Here is a 21,389-nt window from a genome sequence, read left to right as displayed (position 1 = left end):
TCCATGCTGCACCTTATGGTATGCCTAGCAGCCTGCTGACCATATCTAATCAGGTTGCCTACCTCAGCCCGGAGGTTATCCGGAAGAGATGGGAGCATGTTCTGTAAAGAATCCCATAAAGCCATGGGCGCCCCAGCACACAAGACGTGTTGGTGGCTCTCAATGCTGATCTGGCTGAAGCAAATATGTGCTTACCACAAGCATCACGACCCCTAGAATCCTTACCCACCGGAGTCTTAGGAGTAGAATCTACATCATCAGAAGACTTTGCAACCTGAGTCACTAGGCCACTAGTGGAAGGATATCTATGCAAACCAACTGGGTCCCCAGGTGCAGGCAAATCCCTACATGCAATATCACGGTACACTTAGACCCCCTGACTCAGGCTTGGCCCAATCACCTAATAAAATATCAAATAGGGCCTCATTATACGGAAGAACAGGCTCTTCTCCCATCTGTCCCTGCCAAAATCTTTCAAACGAAGGGTCTGTAGACCTCTGCACCATGGCAGTGTGTCACGGAGACACGTCCGAGACGTCACAAAGTGAGCGGATGGACCACGGGGAGGCCAACAACTGGTGGGCCCCGACATATGAACAACCTGGTGTGTTTCCTTCTTCACAGGGCAGAACTCTGGAGATGCCCCTGGATACGTGGAGGTCAGACGAAGCGGAATATGAGACCGGTCCCTTTAACTGGTACAACACCTTCAGTGAGGACACTCCCACGGATGACGCGGTAGAGCAACAACCAATCGCCTACGCCTACCGAGACAGAAAAGGGGGAGGAGGCGAAGGACCGACGGGAAACCCGGAAGGAGAGACGAAGGAAGGAGACGCGACCGGAGAGAGAAGGAGAGAACGTGAAGCAGACGAGAGAGGAGCGAAGGACGACTTCCCCACGATCGAGGAGACGCCTGGAGGCCAACGTTCCCGCGAATCGCCCAGCCACCCCTCAGGAGAGGAGTGGCTATGCCAGGTACGGAGACGTGTGGCGGGGTGGGTCGGGAGACCGAGTAGGCCTACCCAGGCTAGTCGAGACCCCCTAGGGGAACCTTAGACGCTTACAGTCCCGTCCTGTAGCTCCCACCTCCTCCACGTGCACGCTCACCTAGTAAGCAGGAGAGACAAGACACCGTGGTGAACTTCCCTTTCCCCTCACAACCCCTCCTTGGGCCCTTGGAATATAGCCAAAGCAAGTACTCTGATACTGTCCTTTTCTTTCCATCCTACCTTGGGGAACCCCGGACCGGAGCGGCAGAGACAGTCCCGACGGCCAGGACCCCTGAGAAGACCGGTGCCGACATGGGATAACCACGGACCTCTGACTCTGTGCCTTCTATCCCTGACTACGGGCGACGCCCCCTTTGTTTCATTTGAACTACCTGTTCAATAAAGAATCTTGTTGATCCAGAAAACCCTCTAGTGCCATTCATTCCTGGGGCGACGCAGCCTCTGAACGGTCAGACTGTCACACAGTGACAAGTCTTAAAACGCAGCCACTTTCTTCAGTGTGTCTGCACAGTAGGAACTTGCCTCCATAGCAAGACTGGGGGGGAAGCAACCCAGAGGCTGGCAAAGAATCGAGCCCACTAGCCTCACCAAGAGCTGTAAACCAGCACTCCTCCACCTGAAACACATTGCTATCGGAAATGGGCGGAAGAAGTCCTGCCCAGTCGATACAGGTGGACCTCCCAATGCCTCTTCCTGAAAAGGAGTCAAAAACTGTTCACTCCCCTCAGGTTGCATAGCCGACTCCGCCTCTGATGCCGAAGCGGTAACATCACAACGTCGACTGGGGGAAGAAAGGTGCCTTCGACCGGCACCGCCGACATCAATGTCGAGTCGGTTGGTCAAAGACTGGCGTCATAGGCAAACATCCCGAAGGACTGTGAGCTTGCGCCAAAGCGACTCAAGCCGACGTCAACCAGCGTCGATCCATTGACTCCAATGGCCTAACCATAACTGAGGACAATTCCTCCGGCTGTGCCCCGCTCACCTCCTTGGGGGTCCTATAAGCGCTCCAGAGGGAGATGGATCCCAAAGATAAGCAGTAAGAAATCATATTATTCCATCATCTGAGCCATCGACGCCCCAGCTCCCGGGAACACGGGGAGGCGTGGTGCGGAGTTGCGTACAGCTTCCTCAGCCGTCGAGCAGTAGGAGCTATGGAACATGGAGTATCCAAAAGGTGAAGTCCGATAATGCTGTGAAATCAACCGTCCCTTACCTTTCGACTTCCCTGGAGAACGACGGTCTCCTGACCAGCTTCAGCTCCTAGATCGACCCCTCGAATGATCTTCCTGGGAAGACAAAGACCGAGGCTAGGAAGCCTCCGAGGATCGCAATACATGGGCCACCATCAGCTTCAAACACAGCTCCTTCAACTACTTCGGTTTTAGTCTTTGGCAGGAACCACAATCCTTGTGGTGCTCACCTAAACACCACATACAAATTTAATGCAGATCCGTCACTGACATATGTCGGCTAGAAGACCCACAAGGTTGGAAACCTGTCGACATTAGACAAAGTGACACCGTTCCACCAACACCAGGTGTTGAAGTAGGTCAAGAAAAATCTACCCAAGGAACCACTTCTCCAGATTTGCGTTACAGCGTGCAAAAGAAAAAAGTGATGTCTGTGCGCCGGAGGGGACTTATATGGCTCCACTGACATCGCAAAACCTTACGACGCCATCCCCTGGTGCACAGAGGTACTGCTGAAACATTTCCGGATCAAGACTGTCGCCTGGGGAGAATTCAAAAGTTAAGGAATCTGCGGCTAGATGTCACTTTCAGATTAACAATAAGTGGTGGGAACACTTACCTTCCGAAATAACTCAGTCTTTACGATTTACTACTGTGTAAGTGATATACGTGCCAGGTGTCCTTTACATTATATTAGTTATCTGTTCCGTACTCTGCAGGTGGTATCCTTTATCTTGATGCTAGTCTGACATTGATTCACAAATCAGTTATTTTGTTAATTATCAGTGTTATCACACAAGTTTACTGTTTCCAAAGTGTGCTGATTTGAAACTTGTACAAATGCATCCCATACCTCTTATCCTATGTGGTTTTCAATACTCTATTCTTCTAAGAGCTCAACACATCGCTCTCCAACACTACCCAATATTTTACCTTCTGTATCCTCACTGCACTGTTGTGCTATGGAGATTTGATGAGTGCACTATCACCCGGGAGGGTATCCTAGCACTGAGCAGGTGTTACCATAGACAAACCTAGCTAGGGCCTAGTGAGGCTACTCGAAAAACCAGGCCTTCAGCTTCTAGTGGAATACAAGAAGAGAAGAAGAGGCTCTTATGTGTAGTGGCTGGGCATTCCACGCTTTAAGAGCGATGTAGGAGAAGGCTCAAACGCTGGATCTGGTTTTCTGTATGCGTGGGATGTGTGCAAGTAGGAATTCAGATGAGTGGAAGTGTCTGGAAGGTTTTGAAAGCAGATGCAATTGTTGAGGTATGCTGGGCCAGTGTTATGCAGTGCCTTGAAAGTGTGAGTGAGGAGTTTGAATTCTGCTCCTCTGTGTATAGGGAGAAAGTGGAGCTGCTTCAGTTGTGGTATAATGTGAGTGCAGCACTTGAAGTTGAGAGTGATTCTGTCTGCTGACTTCTAAATTGTCTGCAGCTATCTGGTGAGTTTCTTTTTATCCCGGCAAAAAGGGTGTTCCTGTAATTCAACTTTCTTGTGACTAGGGAATGTGTGACAGTTTTCTGGGTGCTCATTGCGATGACCGAGGTCTCTCTGTCTTCCAACGTCATTGCAAATCATTGCCTGGCAAGAACTAACGGCAAGTCAATAAATCTATTACAGAATTTTTCTTTGCTCGATCCAGGCATTGTCCAAGAAGACACAAAGTCCTCCAAGGCTATTTTTTAGTATTGATACAATCTTAATGATCAATAATCATGTAGTATTTTACATCTCACCATGGCAGTGCAGAGTAAATTTTCTAGCAGTGAAATAAATTCTTTGAAATAAATGAACTGTAGGAGCTTAAATCTAGTGTTCAAGATTACCTGTGGTGTATGTTGCAGTTGTGTCTTCCATTTGTCTGGCTCAATATGTGATTCTGTATCCTGCAGACATCTTTCCCATAGTATGGTGAGACCCCCTTTCATTTCTTCAAATAAGACTTTACAAATCAGCATAAGTAATGTCTGTCATATCTGGTTTGTGGGTTGTTCCAGTATGTCGCACCCATCTACACAAGGAGTGTATAATCCCCAACAATGTCCCTTAACTCAGGATTTAGCCTGCTTCAATTTTACACTTAAAGACTAGTTAAGTAAAGGATGTATTCTCCCACCTGATAGGTCCTTCATTGTTTTGATACCAGCCTGAGGTCCAGGCCCCTAATTTCTCCCTTGAAATCCCAGGTTAAGTGTTGCAGTTGAATAGAATGTACATAGGATTTCTGCCACCTCAGTAATTTTTTAAATCGATCCCAGCAATACTTCAGAGTTCTTGCTAGAGCCATGAGTGGAGCCTTCGGGTCAGAGGACTACAGACGTAATCTCTTTGGACATTGATCTGGTTATTCTGAACATGGCCTCAAATGGTAGGATGCCAGACATCCCTCAGACTGCCCACTGCATTTGTACAGTCAGGAAATACAATTTGAAATCAGGCTTCTAAATTATCATAATCAGAGGACTACTCCATGAGCTGGGAGTGCTCTAACTGCGTTTCCTCTTAGTGCATCTTTTTCAGTGCTGTAGATTTGCATTCCAAGATATCAGATTGGCACCGATTCCCACCTAATCTGGTCTTGAAGCCATCCCCAATAGTGTTTCCAGTTTGATCCAATTTGACCGTTACCCAGCTGGAATATACATATTTTGTGCCACTTTGACTTCATCGCTGATGTTCTGTGGAATTGATTTGCCATATCTATTGTAGAGCACAGGAGTTCTTGAATGCCTTCGAAGTATAACAGTACATCATTGACATAGAGAGAAATAATGTGGGATATTTCCATCAAGCGCAGTATTTTTATTACAATAGCAAAGATCAGCAGTAAGATGGGACATCATTGTTGAATCACTCTTGCAATGTTGTACGTGTCAGAGATTATCCTCCAGGTCAAATCCTGAGCTATCAGTCTGGAGTACAGTAAAATTACTCTTTTTGTGGATAATGTCAAACATTCATTCCCAGTGTACCATGTTAAAGGTTTTCTGTCAATCTGCTGAAAGCACTACAGAGTTTGTCTCATTTGCCAATACAAACTATATAACATGAAATTGTATTCTACAACCTTGCAAAATGCTCTCTGTGTCCCGCTGAGCCCTCCTGACTCCTGGCGCTTCTCTTGGTGTCCTGCTGAGCCCTCCTGCCGCCGCCGCAACTCCATCGCACCGCGGCCGCAGAGTGCAGGACCACAGCCCCCAGGAGCCTTAGCGGCGGAAGTCCGCCTACGCAGCCAGCGCGCACCGAGGCGCTTAAATTTGAATCTCGCCCCGGCAGAGCGGGTGAACCTTGCAAAATGCTCTCTGTGTCCCGCTGAGCCCTCCTGACTCCCGGCGCTTCTCTTGGTGTCCCGCTGAGCCCTCCTGCCGCCGCCGCAACTCCATCGCACCGCGGCCGCAGAGTGCAGGACCACAGCCCCCAGGAGCCTTAGCGGCGGAAGTCCGCCTACGCAGCCAGCGCGCACCGAGGCGCTTAAATTTGAATCTCGCCCCGGCAGAGCGGGTGAACCTTGCAAAATGCTCTCTGTGTCCCGCTGAGCCCTCCTGACTCCCGGCGCTTCTCTTGGTGTCCCGCTGAGCCCTCCTGCCGCCGCCGCAACTCCATCGCACCGCGGCCGCAGAGTGCAGGACCACAGCCCCCAGGAGCCTTAGCGGCGGAAGTCCGCCTACGCAGCCAGCGCGCACCGAGGCGCTTAAATTTGAATCTCGCCCCGGCAGAGCGGGTGAACCTTGCAAAATGCTCTCTGTGTCCCGCTGAGCCCTCCTGACTCCCGGCGCTTCTCTTGGTGTCCCGCTGAGCCCTCCTGCCGCCGCCGCAACTCCATCGCACCGCGGCCGCAGAGTGCAGGACCACAGCCCCCAGGAGCCTTAGCGGCGGAAGTCCGCCTACGCAGCCAGCGCGCACCGAGGCGCTTAAATTTGAATCTCGCCCCGGCAGAGCGGGTGAACCTTGCAAAATGCTCTCTGTGTCCCGCTGAGCCCTCCTGACTCCCGGCGCTTCTCTTGGTGTCCCGCTGAGCCCTCCTGCCGCCGCCGCAACTCCATCGCACCGCGGCCGCAGAGTGCAGGACCACAGCCCCCAGGAGCCTTAGCGGCGGAAGTCCGCCTACGCAGCCAGCGCGCACCGAGGCGCTTAAATTTGAATCTCGCCCCGGCAGAGCGGGTGAACCTTGCAAAATGCTCTCTGTGTCCCGCTGAGCCCTCCTGACTCCCGGCGCTTCTCTTGGTGTCCCGCTGAGCCCTCCTGCCGCCGCCGCAACTCCATCGCACCGCGGCCGCAGAGTGCAGGACCACAGCCCCCAGGAGCCTTAGCGGCGGAAGTCCGCCTACGCAGCCAGCGCGCACCGAGGCGCTTAAATTTGTATCTCGCCCCAGCAGAGCGGGTGAACCTTGCAAAATGCTCTCTGTGTCCCGCTGAGCCCTCCTGACTCCCGGCGCTTCTCTTGGTGTCCCGCTGAGCCCTCCTGCCGCCGCCGCAACTCCATCGCACCGCGGCCGCAGAGTGCAGGACCACAGCCCCCAGGAGCCTTAGCGGCGGAAGTTCGCCTACGCAGCCAGCGCGCACCGAGGCGCTTAAATTTGAATCTCGCCCCCGCGACGCGGGACGCTCGCGGGCAGGCGCCGGGCTAAGCCCGGGCAAAGGGCGGGCCCTCTGTGGCCCTCCGTGAACCGACGAGACCGGCCCAGGCACAGCACCCTGTTTAGACAGATAGACCTAGGAATACATCTCATCGTAAGTTGCATTTACTTTTTATTGTGGCTATTTTGAGTACTCGATACAGCTACTATTACGACTACAAGTGTGCCGAGTCCATTTTCTGCAATGGCTGACAGACTGGGAACTGTAATGAATGGTACTTTGGATAATTATCTTATCAAGACTCCATTTGCAGGAACAAGCGAGTCTTCCTTAGCAGAGCGAAGACTTGAGCGCAGACGCTCTATTGAAAATATTAAAACCAGGGCATTGCTTGAGCTTAATCCCACAGCTACTCCTGTAAATGATTATATTCCTGTACCAGCCCTTGTTGACAATACTCTAAGTACAGAAGGTGTTCCCCTCCTGTTGAGAGAATGTGTAGCACCCAGTACTCCTTCCACAGGAATAGTTATTATCAACTCGTCACTTGATCTACCCAGCTCTCCAGGAATTTCGAAAATAGTGTCACCTACTGTTCACAAGTTAAAAAAATCTAAGAAAGTTGTACAACCCGCAAAGCAAGTTCCACCACCTGCTAAGAGGAGACGCAAAGGGATGGAACATACAAAACAAAGGATGAGCCATACCGCTTTTGGGAAGAAGGCAACCCCCTCCAGTTCTAAAGTTCTATCCACTGTAATTACTAAGGACGTGACCGGATCAGACACTGTTCCTATACCAGCGCTGACCTCTGCACATATAGAGGTGGAACACAGCACTGAACATTGCCCCAAAGATAATGGGTCTAACATTGAAATTACTAGTAATCTTTTGGACACTTTTGAACTGATATTGCGTTCTTATACTCTTGCAATTGTAGAAAGATTGGAAAAAATTGAGAATCGACTAGGGAAAATCGAAGCAGACCTTGATAGGAAGTCTTGTTCTATACAATTAAAAGCTCAATCGGAACCCGATCAGGCCCAAGCCCACCCATCTGGGGGAAATCTTGTTGTTAAAACCCGACAACTATTGATTGATAATGGGTTAGCTGTAAACACAGCTCCCACCAATCTATCATTAGGTGACCTGTCCTCTGGTAGCAACTTAACAAGAGGGCCATTTTCGGTCTCGAATTCTAATGCGAGTAACTGTACCACCAACCAGTCAAATGTTCCTGTGTGCAATGCGTTAGTTAATACTATTTCCCATCCTATAATTCCTGTAAACAATATTACTAATGATATGGGTAAATGCTCGGATGGGCCACAGAGACATGAGGAGGGAGGCTTGAGGCAGACCCGAGGGTATCAGTCTAGGGGACCCTTACCGGATCTTCCACCTGAGGCTGTTCCCTATGTTGTGATTCTAACGGGGGTTCCTGAGCTCCCAGTGAACAAGAGAGAAGGTTTCTCCCAACTAAAGAATAAAATAACACACTGGCTGGCATTACATAGGCCGATCGCCAGTAATATTGATGGCGAAATAATCCATGTACGCCGGCTTCAGTGGTTGGGGGGTAGACCCAAAGATACTGGGGGGGACGTGGTTGTGATAAACTTTAGAGATCAAAATGCAGTACGCAATATCCTGAAATGGCCAGGGGCCAATTCAGGTAGTTGCATTATCCCACGTCCTCTGACTTATTTCTACCCACGATCTGTAGTATTTTCCCACCAGACTAGGGGTTACACAATACCTAGTATTAAACTTCCCGACACGTTGAATCTCAGGAACCCAGTCAAAACGTCAGAAGACTTTGGGTGGAATACGGTACCTACTAGGCCGGGCTTCCCTGTACATAGGAGCTGGGATTACCCGGCACTTTTCACCCCACTGGAAGTATCTAACCGGTTCGACATCTTTAGTGGTTTGGATGCTTGTGATTGAAGCTTACAGCTACCCGGGGAGGAGCCAGTGGGTATGGCTGAGACCTCGGATAGGATTTCTCCCACTGATTTAAATATACCCGACAGAGATCCCATTCTGACTGGTGTCACTATCAATGTCCCAATTAATTTTGCTCGCAGCATAAAACTAACTATTCAAGGAGACCGTACAAATGATATATCTAACTATGGTCCAAATAACCATGAGATTTATGCTGGGGCAACAGGCTCTTCCATGCCAAGTAACCTCCCAGAGAAGTCAAGTTACACTGATCACTCGGGAGAAGGTAGCGGAAATGAGTCTGGCGAAAAGTTGAATATTAATGGTACAGGAGCTTCTGCAACTGTCCCAAATGATATAACCTGTAATGCGGAGAGCCAGTTTCTAGTCTCATGGAATGTGGCTGGTTTAAAAAACAAGCTGACTTCCATTGACTGGGCTACCTTCATTGACAACTTTATGATAGTCAACATGCAAGAAACATGGGCTTTAGAGCCCCAACATAGAACAGGGTATATCCACTTTGCAATACCTGCAACGAAAACAAATAGAGGGAGACCCAAGGGGGGACTGACTACCTGGGTAAAGCAGGACGATGGCTTCACTATTTCACAACTTGAAATTAATTCAAGGGATATCCTGGCAGTTAAGCTAAAATCTCCATCGTTTGGTGAGCTCATTATTTTTAATGTGTATGCCAGAGGAAAGCCAGGAGGGAAACCTTCAGAAGTTGTAACGACACTGGGACACTATGCTAATATCTGGAGGGGACGGGCCAATTTGCTAATTTTTGGTGATTTTAACTGCTCCTATGAGCCCCTGGATCAAACAGACTTGGAGCTTACGGAGGCAGAGGACATCTGTTGGCAAATTCCCAGCCTTAACCTTACCCCTATCAAACGGTGGACCCAGGCTGCCCTACAACTCAAGACTTTTAGTCTTGAGTATGGATTGAGAGCAGTGAATGGTAGGACACGAGGTGATAAGCAGGGCAATCCAACTTTTAATAATGGATTGTGTACTAGTAGAATTGACTATATACTGGTCAACCTCGAATTTTGGTCCACCATACTTGATATGATAGTTATACAACGTATCGAAAGTGACCATAATCCTTTAAGCCTTGAGCTGCAGTTATACAAAGGGCAGGGGCCATTACATGTTGATTTGATAGATGATATCATCTTGACAAATGATACCCGGCGGCTTAGATGGGCAGAGTGTCTGTGTAAACCTGAATCGATTAACAAAATGAATGACATGGAAAATGAAGCAACAAATGAAATGCTGGGGCAGCTGGATTTTGAGGACTGCTGCAGTAGGGTAATTCATATCCATTCGACCCTTTTTCTTAAACTTAGTACTTTTTTTAACATCCCCAGGAAAAAGCACCCCGGTAAGGGGAATAGAAAACAAGCATCATGGTATGATAAAAATTGTAGGCTCGCTTATAAATCCTTAGCTGATGCTGTGCGATCCACCGATAGGGAAGTTATAAGGGCGGCAAGGATTCACTACAAAAAGACACAAAATGTGGCGAAAAAAACCTGGGACACTAAATACTGGGATGAACTATTGGCAGCCAGTCAGTCCAGAGATTTAACGGACTTCTGGCATCTTGTGAGATGGGGCATGGGAAACCAAAAACCAGCCCCGGTTGATCATGTCCCACCAGAAAAATGGGTAAAGCATTTTAAATCCCAGTTTGCAAATGTGAATAATGTCCCGCCACCCGCCCTAGCTTCTCTCAGCCCCCTCCTGCCAGCTACTACACTAGTGTTCACCAAAAAGGATGTCGAATGTGCCCTCAATTTAATTCCTAAAGGCAGGGCCCCGGGCCTAGACAAAATTCCTGCAGACTTGTTCTTGCATAGCAGGTCAGTCTGGGTCCCTTACATCGAACTATTGGCGAACACCCTGGCCAAAGGCACCATGGTGCCAGATATATGGCGGGGAGCTGAAATCGTACCAATTTATAAGAAGGGTGACCGAGCTGACCCGGGAAACTACAGGCCAATTAGCCTAATAGCCTGTATTCAAAAAGTTGTGGCCAGAATGGTCCTTCTCAGGGTCCAGACCTGGATTGAGGAATCGGGAATTATGTCCACTTTACAGGCTGGTTTTCGACCCCTGACCAGCACGGTGGACCAAGTTTTTAGATTTTCCACAATATACTGGAAATGGGTGATTCTGGGGGGAGGTACACTGTATGCAGCCTTTGTTGATTTAAGGGCTGCATTTGACTTAGTACCGAGAGACAGGCTGTGGAGAGTGCTCCATGATCAGGGCATCCCACCTGAATTACTTGCAATTTTGATTACATTACATGAAAATAATTATGCGCAGGTCAGGTGGGGTAACCAGAGCCAAGTGACTGACAGCTTCCCAACGGATAGGGGTGTCCGGCAAGGTTGTGTGCTGGCACCCACACTATTCACATTGTATATAAATAAAGTTATTGAATATTATCAGGACTCTACAACCGATCCACCGAAACAGAATGGCATCCCCGTCCCCCTTCTGATGTTTGCTGATGATACCCTCCTATTATCCAAAACACAGGAAGGGTTACAGAAGGCAATAGCCTGCTTTGAAAAGTTTTGTAATGATTTTGGCCTTTCTGTTAATGTCTCCAAAACTAAATTTATGACAATGCACAGGCACCGGAACATCAGGGGTAGAGTTTTTATGAATGGGGAATTATTAGAGCAAACTGACAGCTTTAACTATTTGGGTATCACGCTGGGCTCCAGGTTACAGTGGAAGCCTCATGTGGCCCATTTAATATCCAAGCATGCGCAACTTTCTGGCGCATTGCTAAGAGAATTCAAGCTATCAGCCACTAAACCCATAGCCCCAGTATTAAAAATCTATGACTCGAGAGTAAGATCTTCCATGCTGTATGGAGCTGAATTGTGGGGGTCGTCTGATATAGCAGGCTTACAAAAAGCACATAATAGGTTTCTTCGCTGTATCACAAGCCTCCCACAATCTACACCACTAATACCTCTTCGCATGGATCTGGGGTGTCAGAGTCTAGAAAATATTTGTAGATTTAGACCAATTGCTTATTGGAGAAGACTGTGGGCTACCCCTGAATTGAACCACTATGCGTTGGCACTTTTGGAGACGCGTAATATGGATACTGGGGAAAAAATTCCTTGGTTCAGAAAGGTAAAAATCCTTCTAAAGTCCTTAGGAATGGGGGATCTATGGGATAATCCACAGGGGACAATAATTCCCACTAAAAAGGAGTTGAAAGAGGCTTACTGGACATATATATCCCAGGTGGAGTTCCAGTCACACACAGATCCTTCACATACCAAGGTTTTTTTGGAGCTGAAACATTCTATTGGGTATGAGAAGTACTGGGATTTGATCACATTGCCTCTAGATAGGAAATTATATCATCAGTTCAGGGTAGGTACTCTTCCACTGAACACGGTTACCTGTAATTGGGCTTCCAGCAAAAACGATCAAATGTGCCCTTTCTGTAAAATATATCGCGAAACTATAGCACATATTTTGTTTATTTGCCCAGTATATAAGGCCCCCCGCCTAAGATGGATAAGAGCAGTCTGCATTCAGAAGGGTATTAAGACGGGGATTTCTGCACTAAGAATATTTCAATCCGATAGTTCTGAAATAATAGTGATTGCCATAGCTAAATTTCTGAAACGGATGTGGTTAATTAGAGCTGGGAATCTGAAAGCCCTTCAGCTGCCCTAAAAGTAATCCAGTATAATGGTGGAATCTTTTGTATCTTTTTTAGCTTGTTTTTATGAAAGTCAGATATTTATTTTTTTATTTGGTCGATTAGGAATACCACTTATGCAGTAAAACAAATCATGTTGCTCCTAACTTTAGTACCATGAATTCTATATGTATAGCCCAAAAATTGGAAACACTTGATGATGAAATGTTTTTTAAAGTGCTTTTGTAAATAATGATGAGTTTTGTTTTTAAAATTGTCTTTCATGACATGAAGTCGAAATAAAGACTGTTTGATTGATTGATGGTATTCTAATACTAGTGAAGATATTTCTGACAGGTACAAAACTACTCTGGTATGGGGGTATCTAGGATGGAGGGCTGACATTATTTTCTTCAGCAACACTTTAATGAGGATCTTTTAATCCTTGATAAGCATTGACAGGGGTCTGTATGATGATCTTTACCTGATTTCAGCAATAGGACTATCAGGGTCTCTCGTGAAGTAGGGGGGGAGTACCCCCTATCCCCTTCACTACAGCAGCCACAGGTAGGCCTCTTCTATATCAGCATACGCGGCATAAAACTGTGCACTAGTCCTAAAGTTGGGGAGATGGCGCACAGTGTGAACATTGGAAAACTATCAGATGATGGTTTAGGACGAGTACAGTACCTGAAGTAAAGCAGGTGGGGGTTGACACAAGCCAATCATCAACATCACCTTGATTGTTTGAGTTTAGATGCAAGCTGATCTTCAAGTTCGTGGTACAGAAGGGAAGCTATTAATAATTATGAAAGGAACATTTTGTGCCTGTCCGAAGAAGTATCTGGCATAGTAGAGGTAAGTTATGCATTTTATGTTTCATCAACAACTGATTGTTTCAGGTGTGAACTAACTCAGAAGTGAAGAAGGTGGCATATGCATAGCGCCAGCCAGCTGGTTATGGTTGTAATATCAAAGATAACAAGGATCCGAACAGAAACTAGCACAAATAAAGGTGAGGCACTTTGCAGGAATAGTTCATTACCCACAGTAAGGTGTGAGCAGAACCTGAATGGTGAACCAAAGAGCTCACAGTTTAAGATGGCCTAGCACTAACAGTTCTTAGTCTTGGAGCCAAAGAAGAGCTGATTCTGAGAAGTAGCAGACGGTTCATAAGTTGTGGTAAACACTACTAATAACTGATGGTTTTGAGAGGTTAGACTTAAGACCTTACCTTCCTTTTGCTTTTTGACCTTCTCCCGAGCCTTCAAAGATGCATATTCCTGATTTAGATTCAACACATAGATGTGTTGCCGGTTGTTGATTGCTTTGAGTAGGCAGTTGAGGGCTGTGGCAATGTTGAGAGAAAAAAGGGTCTCCAGTCCATCAAATATGATTCCTTGAAAGCAGTCACTCAGCTGTTGAAAGTAAAAAGCATATAAGAAAGCACGTACACCAGAAATGAAATACCTAACGAAGATGGTGAACCAGACGATCACCATAACAGAGCTCTACCCCAACATGTTGCCTCCTGAGTGAATGAAACATTTACGATTGGTGCAAAGCATTTGTCCAATAGAACACTGGTTACCGAATGTAGCAAAACTGTTACACAAGGTAACATTTCTTGACAATCACATAATATGTATACTTCACTTTGGTTAAGTTCTGCAATAGAAAAATCACAATCAAACCCTCTTGTCCAACGTTAATTTTCTTAACTGAAGAAAGAATTTTAAACAATGCATCTTTGTATTTTACTGGAGCATACTGGTTATTAACTATCTCAAATTGAATGGCTGGAGGGCAGTCTACCTGCAGGCTCAAGAATACACTTGCCCCTCTTTAACACACAATACCTATAGTCACCTGGACCGTATTCCGGTGACCGGGCTTCCTTACACCTCTAAGCGGGATATCATACACTTGGGAAGGTATTTGTACAATCATGCCCCGATGTTGTTGCGTTTTATCTGGCATGGGGACACCCAGGAGAGGAGAAATTGGTGCTTGCCTCTGGATGTCCTGATGCCCTGTGTCGCTCCCAACTGGGGAACAACAACAAGAAGAGCTAATGAGTGAGAGGCCATGAAGACGGTTTTGAGAGGCGCATACATGGGTACCACTTATGGTAGGTGAAAACAGAATGTGACGTGGTGCGATGTGAGCTGGAACTGGCAGACTATCAGAGGGAGGAGACATCCACGGTAAAAGCTAGGCGTGGGATTACACAAACACAGTGGAGATTACACGGGTTGTAGGATACACTGGACAAATATACGCTTACACAATTTTGGCAAAGCATAAACAGAGAAAGAGACACATCAGGGAAACTCTTGGCCTGGATACTCTGCCGTGACCAGGCTTTGCCACCTATTTTACACATTTATGATCCAGGGAGACGACTGGTGACTGCCCGATGAGACATCTTACTAACCTTTCAAATAGACCTTAGGGCAGTATACAACGCTCAGATTGCTAAAGATGGAGACGCAGTAGGCCTATTCCTTGATGGGTAGCTATGCCCAGACTCCCAGTGGATAGTGCGCAAGACCTAGATGCTGAACTAATCCAGAAGCAACTGAGAGGGTCCTGCAAGACCTCAACAGGTTAAAAGTGCTGGGATGTGATGGCATCCTGGTCGAGTTTTACCAAACTTACGCCAGCACACTTTTGGAGTGACTGTTAGAGGTATTTTAGGAGGCACGGGATAGGAAGATCCCCCCCCCTCAGTGCGGGAGGGCATTATATGTCTTATGCCCAAACCTGGGGGAGATACAGCAGACCTCTCCTCTTACAGGTCACTCAAAATGATTAATTGAAATATTAAGGTGCTTTGCAAGCTTTGGCTACCAGACTCCATGGTGTAACACGAAACCTGGTTGATGAAGACCAGTGGGGTTTCATTCCGGGCCAGAGCAAGGTATACAATATTCGCAAACTGACTAACATACTGCATGGGGTTGTTGATGACCAACGGGATATGGCATTTGTGGCCATCAACCTGGAAAAAGCATCTGATACAGTTGACTGAACCTAATTGATGGCTGTGCTGGACGCGATGAGCTTTGGACCCTCATTCCTTTGTTAGGTAAAGCTATTGTGTACAGAACTGCTGGAACACGTTAGGGTGGGCAACACCATCTTTGACAGCTTGTTGACTTCCTTGGTGTGGGCAGGGTGCCGAAGCAGGGTGGCCTTAGTGGTCCTGAAGGGGAATACGGGGGATGGGGGCCTAGCTCTAATGGACATTCAGCATGATTATTTTGCAGACCCTTTGCAGCACGCAGTGAAATGGCCTACTTACTCAGATAGTTGGGGGTGCAACAGGACACATGACATTGGCGAGGCTCATCATGTGTGGTGGGCACACGGAACATCCAGTTCCCTACCTGATCTGTCAGATAGTGGTAATCTGGTAAAAGATGGTCGCTAAGGTGCTCCTTAAGGCCCCCTTGACAAAGAGTTGCAGCTTTATGACTTCGCCCCTTTTGCATTATAGATACAGAAATGTTCATGGAGCGGTGGAGAGATGGGGGCTGTTCCCTGGCAGGGGACCTCGACCCCGGGGAAGTCTTCATTACGTTTCCAGAGGCGCAAGACACATTTTGAGTGCGGGCTTGACAGTATTTGAAATACGCAAAATTAAAGAATACTGCGAGGGAACTGGGTTGTACATTTCCGGCTGCTCCTGCACCCTCACGGGTATTGAGCGGACGCCTCAGATGGGGCGAGACACTTGATAACACTCTTCTAAAGGGCCGTTAGGGACGATTTAGCCTGGTCTCCCATAAGAGATAGGCAGGCACGGGAGGTGGAACTACTGAAACGAATTTCCGATGTGGACTAGGATCCAGCCTGCGCACTGGTTCTTGAGGTCTCATGTAACTGATATGTTTCAATTACCTTCAGCCCACATACATTACTCCCTATGCCATTAGTAAAATCTAACCGGATCGGATGGATAAGTGTCCCAGGTGTGAGGAGGAATGCGTCACCTTCCTTCATCTTGCCTGGTCCTGTGCTGCAGTCATGGAGCATTGGAGGGTAGTGGTGACACAGGTCTCCTGCTCTCAGTTCTACCTTGTACTTTTTTGTTGGGCATCGCAGCACAAACCTAGGGTAGGAAGATACCTTACAGGTTCTTACAGTTGACTCTCCTCCTGGTTAAGAGAAAGTTGGCCATCAGGTAGATGGGAGCTCGCCCCCCAGCCCCCCCCCCCCTGCAGAGGGGGGTCACTGGGTCTGCAATGTTCTGGAATGTGCGTTACCTTAGGAGCAACCCTTTAAACTAACTAAATGCATCAAAAAAGCTCAGGATGATATTGCAGCTCGGATACTGGTGGTTGTACAATTTCAATCGTATGGTTGGGATGATGGCTCTGATTCCGAGGTGGTGGTCGGTACTGAGGAGGCGGATTGAAACTTACTTACCTGCTGTGCCTGAGAGGGATATCGGTTATTCAGTAGATGCTACTTTTTGGTCACCTCTATATGACTTATATTCACACCCCCACTGTATTGCCTCCTCACCTCCTCCTGCTATTATACTTTTGTCGATTGTATATTGTATCAGGCTGTGGTGGGAAAGGGGGATTCATGTCATGGGCAACTGTTTTGTTTATTATTTGGTTACTGTGTTTGTTTAACAGTGCTTTCTATATGTCACTGAAAACTCTAATAATAAAGGTGTTAAAAACAAAACTATGTCAAATGTCCAATGGCAGACAGATGATTCACTGTGAGAAGACATTCTCAGTCTGTCTTACTGAGGACTGGTTATTCTTTGTGAGAAGACTGTATCAAAAAGGAACCTAAAACTTGCTTTCACTTTCAGACTAGCTGCAAGAAGTTGTTCTCAAAAAACAATACAGCAATCAGGGGCCCGAGGAGGAACAGGTTCGGGAGCCACGGGGGGCGGGGGAGGGGGGGGGGGGGGGTTGGGGGGTGGTGTTGGTGGATGCGATGGCGTGCCCATAACCCGACGGGACGTCAATACAAATACACATGTGCAAAACACAGCAGTTATTACCAGCTGGATTATATTTTTACGTTCAAAGCACAGGAGGGTTTGTTCTGAGGAGCGACCCAGAAGGCACGTGGCATCTTAGATCACTCCCCTGTCGAGGTTCAGCTCCTGGGGCCAGTGAGAGATGTCACATTACACCAGAGACTGGATCCCTGGCATTTCAGGGATAAACAGTTTGTCCAAAAGTTTCAGGAACGTACAATACAATACTTTCAAGACAATGAGGGTTTGTCGAATCAGTCTGAACTTTGTGAGGGGCATACAAAACCGTGATCAGGGGATATGTCCAGGCACAATTAGGTAGAAAAAGGAAGGTGGCCATGATGTAGAAGGGAGGGCTCCAGACTCACCCCTGAGGCACTAGCTCCAGCTTAAGCAGCATGAATTAAGAGACCTGGTAGAGTGAACAGCACTTGCACAAGCAAGAGCAACCCAGAGGAAGTTCTACTACATAGGAGACAAGGCCAATAAAATGATAGCCTGGATAGAGCAGAGAGACAGGAATAGAAACTGGGTCCTGGAAATCCATTCTTTGGAGGGCGGAATTCATCAGACCGGCAGGGATATAGCGGAGGCATTTGCTACCTACTATGAATCGTTGTATGCCGCCTCCTCGACCCGCTCAGAAGCGGACTGTACTGAGTTACTGAAGGATATCAATCTCCCTACCTTATCTGCAGACGACAGAACTTCTTTAGACCAAGACTTCACAATAGAAGAAATAGTGGGAGCTCGCACTGGTCTCCAGTCAGGGAAAACGGCTGGTCCAAATGGGCTCCCGGTGGAGCTCTACAAGATCACAGGAAGTAAAATCACCCCACACTTACTCAACATGTTCCAGGAGTCCAGGAAAGAGAGAAAACTACCCCTGGATCAAAGACTGGCCACTATAGTAGTGCTACCCAAAAAGGGCAATCCCTCTGATGAATGTGGTTCTTATAGAGCAATATTGTTGCTGAATCTGAAAGCCAAGGTGCTAGCGAAGGCTCTGGCAACTGGACTCCGAACGGTGATCTCAACATTGGTATACCCAGAACAATCGGGATTTATGCCCCAAAGAAGCATGCCGCTCAACTTAAAAAGGCTATACGGAGGGCTCCACGTGATTGGAGCAGCACAGCCTGAGGAAGCAGTGCTGCTATCTCTCGATGCGCAAATGGCGTTTGATGGTATCAAATGGACGTACATGTTTGCGACCTTGCACAGACTTGGATTTTGGCTGGGTTTCGGTGCATGGGTCAAACTCCTATATTAAGACCTGCAGGCTAGTGTATGAGTCAATGGATTGGTATCTCGATCATTTACACTCAGAAAGGGCACGAGACAGGCTGTGCTGTCCACTCTCACCAATTATATTTGCCTTAGCACTCGAACCGTTGGCAGCCTGGGTCTGTAAAAATCCCCTACTAACTGGCATACAAAGAGGGGGCGATTGGGAAGACCGTATATCCCTGTATGCAGATGATGTACTCCTTTATCTTGCTAACACTTATAGGTTGGTGCATAGGGTGCTTCATATATTCCAGTTGTTAGGCAGTTACAGCGGATACAAGATTAACTGGAAAAAGTCTCTACTTTTCCCCCTGACGGAAGAGGTCCCCATTAGACTAGCAGGGATGACCCCACTACTAGTTAAGGACAATTTCACATATTTGGGTATTCAGATATCCAAGAAAGGGGAAGACCTCCTGCTAAATAACCTACACACACAGCTAGAATGCCTTAAAACGAGGCACACTGGAGGAAACTACCGGTGTCCCTAATGGGCAGAGCAGTTCTATTTAAAATGATATCCCTAACTCGCCTACTATACATATTGCAAAACACCCTATACAAAATACAGATGGAGAAGTTTCAAAGTATAGACAGTGAACTGCGTAAACTCCTACGGGATGGAGGCAGCTCTAGAATAGCACTGTGTAAACTCAAGAGGGGTGTCTATGAGGGAGTACTATCAGTCCCAGACATCAGGAAGTATTGTTATGTTCCATATAGGTACCCCAATATAGGCTCATGTAGCAACCTACCCTTTCACCTATATTCTCCCCTACCATTACACTACATAACGGTTCTTGGGACTGACCTTTTACCTAGTAACGGTACTGCTAACAGGATGTAGGTTTTTTCCTGGAAACTAGCCTCATCTATTTTGCATGAGGATTCTTGGAAACTCAGCAGGACTACCATCTCCTGCATGATAACTATGTATAAGGGTCATTCCTTCCGTCATCCTAAGTCCGACATGACACAGCAAGGTAGAACCCCTGAGGGTACCACTTTGGGTATATAAACACCATATCTTGCTGAGGTAGTCAGAGAAGAAAAGGACTTCCATGCTGACACACTGACGCGAGACGCTGATATTCCTGCACGTAGACACTCCAGCTTGCAGTGGTCTGACATCCCTTGCGGGGTGTCCACCTCGAGAGCAAGACAGGGTCCCACAGTCTCTCACTTCATGTAATGGGGTTGACTTTATCCTAGAGGGATTCTTGGCTTTACACCTACATACATGCTAGGTACACTTAGGTACATCTAATTAGGGTTGCATCGTAGGAGTATGCATTTACTACTGTCATGTATTTTATATACTTGCCTGTATTCACTGTTTTAGCACAATGGTAGAAATCTACCATCCTTTTACTCTGTTAGTGCTTCTAATCATTTATATCTGTTTCTGTCTAATGGATGTTTCAGGACACCTATTTTACACAAGAATGACGCTGGTTCAATAAATGTTTATTGGAAAATGTCCCCACCGTTTATTCTGTGTATTTCTCTGAGACAAAGTGAGCATGAGTGACTGAGCAAAAAGTATAGCACTGTTTCCACGATCCCTGATGGGACAGAGTTGTCATGTTCGATAGTTGCCAAGAACTATTCTCTCCTTGGTAAGAGAGGTTTCTAGTGGCACTGTGAGCTAGCTGGTTTACAGGCTAAGATTCCCGGTGGGGGTGTCTAGAATCAGTCTGGACACCAATCCTACAGTGTATGTTGTCTAAACATGCAGATCCTATATAGGCTTATAGGAACTACACAACAGTATTTTTGGGCTACACGAGTGATGACAATAAATAAATGGGTGTTCACAGATCGCAATGATTCGGCCTTTCGAGTTGATCATTTAGCGATGGGCAACAGGGACTATCCGCGAGCACTTTACCGTAGGAGCCGAGAAAAACAGCTCCCATTCCATACGCAGACAGTGGTCTGAGCCTGGCGCGAAGCAACCAAATACCTGGGTTAGGAGGGAAAGCTGACCAAGAAAACCCTGTTGTGGGATAGCGATCTGTTAAGAGAGGTGAGGGACTTAAAGGAATTTAAACAGTAGGGAATGCTAGGCACAGGCACTGATATCCTTTGATAACTTGAAAATAGAATACGAGATGTCAGACACGAACAGCTTAAATATTTGCAAGTGGGACACGCCCTTCGCAAATACCTTACTGAAGGGGAATCGCTGCCAGAGTCCTCACCCCTAGAAGATAGACTACTAATGGACCCAATGATAGCCAGGGCCACCTCCCTCATATATAAGAAACTCACAAACAATTTACCGGACCCTTTGGGCTTCCTGAGAGAGACATGGGAGACAGACCTGGAGCTATTGGAGGACGATGACTGGGAGAAAGCAGTACGTAGTCCAACTTATTCAACTATGAATCCTCCATAGATCATACTCGTCTAGAACACTACTGCATCGGCTGGGACACTGTGTATCCGGGTATTGTGCAAGCTGGTGTGGCGAAATAGGCTCCTTCTTTCATATTATCTGGAACTGACCTTACATCCACAATTATTGGAGGGAGGTCACACCGGTTAAGACCGATGTCACTGGGTGGAGGTACCGGTGGAACCACGGTGGCTCATTATCTGTGTGACGGGCGAGACAAAATGGCCTAAATATCATATGATATGGCTCAAGGTGG

General features: G+C 47.2%; 1 protein-coding gene across 1 annotated transcript in view; it reads right to left on the bottom strand.

The window, feature by feature from the left end:
- The window catches only part of HYDIN (HYDIN axonemal central pair apparatus protein), a 2,467,744-nt gene that overhangs the window by 1,105,799 nt on the left and 1,340,556 nt on the right, over positions 1-21,389 (bottom strand). Inside the window, exon 43 of the mRNA XM_085640020.1 lies at positions 13,666-13,849. Coding sequence (XP_085496146.1) covers positions 13,666-13,849 — 184 coding nt within the window. The remainder of the gene's footprint in view (positions 1-13,665; positions 13,850-21,389) is intronic.

The sequence above is a fragment of the Triturus cristatus genome, chromosome 12 (genome assembly GCF_964204655.1).
Source record: "Triturus cristatus chromosome 12, aTriCri1.1, whole genome shotgun sequence".
NCBI classification, from domain to species: domain Eukaryota; kingdom Metazoa; phylum Chordata; class Amphibia; order Caudata; family Salamandridae; genus Triturus; species Triturus cristatus.
This window is presented reverse-complemented; position numbering and strand designations above follow the sequence as displayed.